Here is a 6,000-nt window from a genome sequence, read left to right on the forward strand (position 1 = left end):
GTCGAGGTTGTTCAGGATGAGAACGAAGACACAAGTGTGCGAGATGAAGTCTTTCAAGTTCGTGAGTTGGTTGAACCATATCGAGTTGCTCCTTCGATTGAATTGGAAGAAAATTCAAATTTTCGAGTTCTCGATGATAGTCTTGTTGATATTGACGGAGAGGAGTTGCATGTTGTTCTCAGCTCTAGCGGAGAAGCAAATGTCGATGATGAAGATGAAATCCATATTGAAGATTGCGATGAAGATGATGACAATTCAACTGATGAGGAAGAAGAAGAAAATTCCGACTAATTATGAAAATGAAGCCCTATGTAAAAACATTTGTCTCATGTAATTTAGATTATAGATGATGTATTTTGTAAAACACAATATTTACTGTTTAAGCAATGTGGTTATTGTGTTTATGTAATGGACAGTTTATCAGTTAAGTTTCTGCAGAAAGGTAAAAAGGCAATACAAAGACAACCTTTCCTACATCATGCAATCTTACCGACGTCCATACCGACGGATAGTCATCCGTCGGTATCTCACAGAGAGTTCGAAATTAATTACGCGAAATGCCACCAACACCGACAAAATTACCGACGGCTTCATCGACGCATACACTGACGGATTATAGTCCGTCGGTATCTTACAGAGAGTTCGAAAATATTTACAACAAAATACCACAATCAGCGACGGGTATACCGACGGATTCTAGTCCGTCGGTATCTCACAGAGAGTTCAAAAATATTTACAACAAAATGCCACAATCAGCGACGGGTATACCGACGGATTAGAATCCGTCGGTATCTCACAGAGAGTTCGAAAATATTTACAACAAAATGCCACAATCAGCGACGGGTATACCGACGGAATTGGTCCGTCGGTATTTTGTCGGTCACACATATTACCGACAGAAATACCGACGGACCGCGTGATTTCCAAAGTGTGTGAATTAATGCGCCTCTGAACTTGTCAGATTACCGACGGAATCACCGACGGACTGCGAAAAAAATGGAGGGCTTTTAAAAATTCGGGGCGAAATTCAAAAAATACCGACGGATTTTTGACCTGTTACCGACGGAATTTTTTACCTTTTACCGACGGAATTAATTCCGTCGGTGATTCCGTCGGTAAAACTGACCTATAAGTTCCAGCCCCCACCGCTTCCCCTCATTTTTTCTTCTTCTCCCCGCTGCTTCGCTTCTCCTCCGTTTTTCACCTAAGATTTTTCATTTTTCCCCTCAATCCTTAAACACTTTCACCTTTAATCTCTAGCAAGATTTGGTGTTGTAAATCTTCATCATATTAAAAGGTATGTGTTTTTTTATAATTTATTTTATTTTATTTTATTTTTTGTTGTTTTTATTTTTGTTGTTTTGGTGTTTTTTGTTGCAATGTAGATAAAGTTTTGAATTTGACACATTATTAAGGTATGTATATTTCGTTCCTTTTCTTGATGTAGGTTTTTTTTTTTAAATTTTTTGAATATTTTTTGTGTTGTGTTGTGTTGTTAGAATTGTTATTAGTTAATTTAACTTAGAATTAGTTAAAGTTGAATATTTGAATTTTTTTGAATTTGTTGAATATTTGTTATTTAATTGTTAGTCTATATTTTTTTTTAATTTATTGAATATAATTTATTGTTGTATTGCCTATATAATTATTGATTAATTTATTGAATTAATATTGTTAATGTTGAATTTACCTTAGAATTAATAATTGCGTTTGTTGGAATAATTATCGATTTCCAATTTAATTTATTTACTTTAATTTATTTTTAGTTGTTTTTATTTTTGTTGTTTTGTTGTTTTGGTGTTTTTTTGGGTAATGTAGATAAAGTTTTGAATTTGTCACATTATTAAGGTATGTATATTTCGTTCCTTTTATTGATGTAGGTTTTTTTTTTGAATATTTTGAATTTTTTTTATTGTTTTGTTGTCATAATTATAATGATTAATTTGTTGAATTATAATTGTTAATGTTGAATTATAATGATTAATTTGTTGAATTTATTGAATTTATTTTTTGTCATATTTTTTATTGTTTTGAATATAATTATTGATTAATTTGTTGAATTATAATTGTTAATGTTGAATTGTAATGATTAATTTGTTGAATTATAATTTGTTGAATTTATTGAATTTATTTTTTGTCATATTTTTTATTGTTTTGAATATAATTATTGATTAATTTGTGAATTGTAATTGTTAACGTTGAATTTATCTTAGGATTAATAGTTGAATATGTTGGAATAATTAGTATAGATTGGTTCAATTGGTTGTGGCTATTGTTAATATTTGCAGGTTTGTGGATTTGGGTAGTATCCAGTATAGGGGAGGTGCTGCCAATTTTTTTTTAACATTTGAATTTTATTATACAATTATTAATATAAAATTGTTTAGATGCGCAGAATGAAAACCAGAGCTGGTCGTTCACGTCCAGTCGAATCAAGTTCGTCTAGCAGCGATGATGATGTTTCCTTAGGTGCCTCTCAAGAAGAGGCACCTACACCACCTGCGCCGTCAACCGATGCTGCCTCTTCCAGTGATGTTTCACATCGCAGAAGCGGCGTGCCTTCGAAGCGGAATCAATTTACCCGCCAGTACGAGGCACAGTGGAAGGACGATCTTTCAATGTAAGTTTGTTAAGGTTTTATTTTTTTTATATATAAAAAAAACAAATTTAAAACATAATTTATGAAGTAATCACAAATTAATTTCATTTCTTTTCAGGTTCACAAACATTGAGGCCGCCCGAGTAATATCATCGGCATTTAAAGCGTCGATGGAGATTCCATTGTTTCAATGGAGTCAGATATCCAGACATCCTGAATGGATGCCTCAAATCAATGCATGGTTTCGTAGATTTGAGGTTCGTGTTAATATATAATTTTCAGCTTATTTCTAATAAATTCTAGTTATAATTGTAAATAAATTATTAACATTTTAAAAAATTATTTTTTTATATACAGCATCGATTCTACCGGGACGATGAACATGACACTGTTGTGAGGAGGGTGTGGGAAAATCACGCGGCAATTAGATAACATCGAAAAAAATACGACTTCTTTTTACATAATTATTTATGTTTCGAAATGTAATTTTTTCGTGCGTGAATTAGGTTGCGTGATTTTTGGTATGACACCCAGAAAAAAGCAAAAAAAAAACAGCGAGGGATAAAGGGTTCCAAGGCTGGAACGATGTTGCGGTTTGGAGGGATTTCAAACCAATATACATCCCGGAAGATATATGGTCGCACTATCTTCAGCACGTGACGTCTGAGCGGTTTACTCGACGCTCACAGTCCGGTGCTGGCAACCAGAATCGGCCAATTCATGGCTCGGTGACAACGCACACCGGTGGCTCCGTTCTGTTTTCTGCACATGCGAAACGGATGGTAAGATTAATTTAAATGAAATATATCGTTCAATTAATTTGTTGTTAATACATTTTTTTCATTATAGGCTACGTCTCTTGGACGTCAGCCGAGCCCTATGGAGCTGTTTGTGGAGACGCACGTGCGAAGTCATGACCGCCAAAAGGGGACGCAACAGTTCGTTGACAACCGTGCTCAACATTTTGTGGTATGTTTGTTCAACCATTTTATTTTGTAAGTTATTATTATGTTTATTGAATTGAATATGATGATTTTTTTTTCAGGAGACCTATAATAATCGGTTGAGGGAGAGATACGGGGACGATCTATCGACCCATCCGGAATTCGATCCGGATTTGTGGATGGAGGCTGAATCGTCAGGTGGACTCGATAAAAATCGGGTTTACGGGCTCTCCAACACTACCGCGGCCAACTTGCGGTCGACCGGTACTGCTTCAACCGCTGGGAGCTCCCAATCTGTATCGAGCTCCCAATCTAAGGAGTTTGTGGCCTTGCAGCAAAGGTGCGACCACCTATCAGAGGCATACACACAACTCAAAGAAGAGCAAAGATTGGCGAACGAACAACACAGAGCAGAGTCTGAACAACAAAGAGCGGCCTATGAAGAGCTTCGACAAATGGTCATGAACATGACACAAGGTGGAACATGTGCGCTTAATCCTTTTTGGCCGCCTAACCCCCATCCTCCTCCTCCTCCTCCACCTTTATATTAATTTTTAATAAACATTATTTACATTTAAAATTTTGTTTAATGTTTTTTTGAAACACATTCATTTTTTAATGAATATTATTTCACTTTGAGTTTTTGTTGCTTAATATAAATTTTATTTGCATAATTGGTTTGTATTACCATTAATTTATATTATTTTTTAAAAATAATTAAAAAACAATTAAAAAAAAACAATTACACAGGGATTTACCGACGGAAAAACTCCGTCGGAATTCGACAGTGCCTGCCACCGTCACCGACGGAACAAATCCGTCGTATTTACCGACAGAAATATTCGGTCGGTATAAAATATCACCGACACTTTTCCCGACGGAGTTCGTTCGTCGGTATTTTTATAACACCGATGGAAAATATTCCGTCGGTATATGCCAAGCGGGAAACTTTTTTTTTTTGGCGCGCACGGTCCGTCGGTAAACCCGTCGGTAAAAGTTTTTTTTGTATTTCCGACCGATATAGCGACGGAATGTGGAATCACCGACAAAAGGTATTCCGACGGGAGTATTCCGTCGGTAATATAGTCGGTAAATACTTTACCGACGAAAGTTCTATCACACACCGACGGAATATTTCCGTCGGTAAAACTGTGAAATCTTGTAGTGATCCTCCTCCTCCACAAACTGAAACAAAGACCAACACTCCAAAGGTAACTCCTCACTCAATGAATTCTAGTTTTAAAACAATTCCACCCTTTCTTGTGAGTTCTTCTAAGTCCAAGAAAGAAGACAAAGAAAAAGAGATTTTAGAAGTTTTCAAGAAAGTGGAACTGAACATTCCTTTGCTTGATGCTATCAAGCAAATTCCCAAGTATGCCAAATTCTTAAAGGAGTTGTGTACTACCAAGAGAGCTTTCAAACTGAAAGGTCATGAAACGGTAAGTATGGGTGAAGTTGTATCTGCTGTTGTTCAAAAGAATATGCCTTTGAAGCAAAAAGACCCAGGTGCGTTTACTATCCCATGTGTTATTGGTAATGCTAGTTTTAAAAGTGCGTTATACGATTTAGGTGCATCCATTAGTGTTATGCCTAAACATGTTTATGATTCTCTTAGTCTTGAGCCTTTAGATAAAACTAGTATTGTCATACAACTTGCGGATCGTAGTTTTGTTTACCCACTTGGTGTGATAGAAGATGTCCTAGTCAAGATTGATAGTTTGGTTATTCCATGTGACTTTTATATTCTTGATATGGAACATGATTCTTGTGATTCATCAACCAGCACTCCTATATTGTTTGGGAGACCATTCTTGAAAACTGCCAACACAAAGATTGATTGTGGTAAGGATACCTTGTCTATGGAGGTAGGAGATGAAAAAATTGAATTTAATTTTCATGATGCAATGACATATCCTTATAGCAATGTTTATTCTATCACATGTTATGACCAAGTTGATAAGTGTGTGCAGCAAGTTTTTGATTTTGATTGCGAAGATGGATTAAGCATAAGTTTGAGTTATGGCTATGATTTCACCAAGATAGAAGAGATGGAGAGGCACGTGTGTGTTCCCAAAAACATGTATGAATCAACATTGGATTTGCAAGCTTTGCAAATTGTCCTTCATGATGCAAGATTCATTTACCCCATCACAAACAGTGAATGGGTGGCGCCTATCCTTTTAGTGCCCAAAAAGATTGGAATTATGGTGGAAGAAATTCGAAATGATGCTTACGAGAATGCAAGGATTTACAAAGAAAAGACTAAGAATCTTCATGACCGAATGCTTACAAGAAAGGAGTTTCATGTTGGAGACAAAGTCCTTCTTTATCATTCGCATTTGAAACTTTTTCCTGGAAAGTTACGCTCTCATTGGATTGGACCATTTGTTGTTTCTAATGTTTTTTCTTATGGTGCAGTTGAAATTACAAGTTTAGAAACTAACAACATACTCAAAG

General features: G+C 35.7%; 1 protein-coding gene across 1 annotated transcript; it reads left to right on the forward strand.

Moving 5' to 3' along the window:
- The first annotated feature begins 2,379 nt into the window (after positions 1-2,379).
- On the forward strand, positions 2,380-3,031 carry LOC140956082 (uncharacterized). The gene is made up of 3 exons (XM_073412256.1): positions 2,380-2,620; positions 2,718-2,856; positions 2,957-3,031. Exons 1-3 carry the CDS (start codon positions 2,388-2,390, stop codon positions 3,029-3,031), a joined length of 447 nt encoding a protein of 148 aa, XP_073268357.1. The 5' UTR covers positions 2,380-2,387.
- The last annotated feature ends 2,969 nt before the right edge of the window (positions 3,032-6,000 follow it).

Source organism: Populus alba, chromosome 11 (genome assembly GCF_005239225.2).
Source record: "Populus alba chromosome 11, ASM523922v2, whole genome shotgun sequence".
Taxonomy (NCBI): Eukaryota; Viridiplantae; Streptophyta; class Magnoliopsida; order Malpighiales; family Salicaceae; genus Populus; species Populus alba.

Coding starts and splice junctions, on each gene's coding strand:
- LOC140956082 (XM_073412256.1), top strand. CDS start 2,388: ATGCGCAGAATGAAAACCAGAGCTGGTCGTTCACGTCCAGTCGAATCA. Junction 2,621..2,717: donor TGGAAGGACGATCTTTCAAT/GTAAGTTTGTTA, acceptor ATTTCTTTTCAG/GTTCACAAACATTGAGGCCG. Junction 2,857..2,956: donor CATGGTTTCGTAGATTTGAG/GTTCGTGTTAAT, acceptor TTTTATATACAG/CATCGATTCTACCGGGACGA.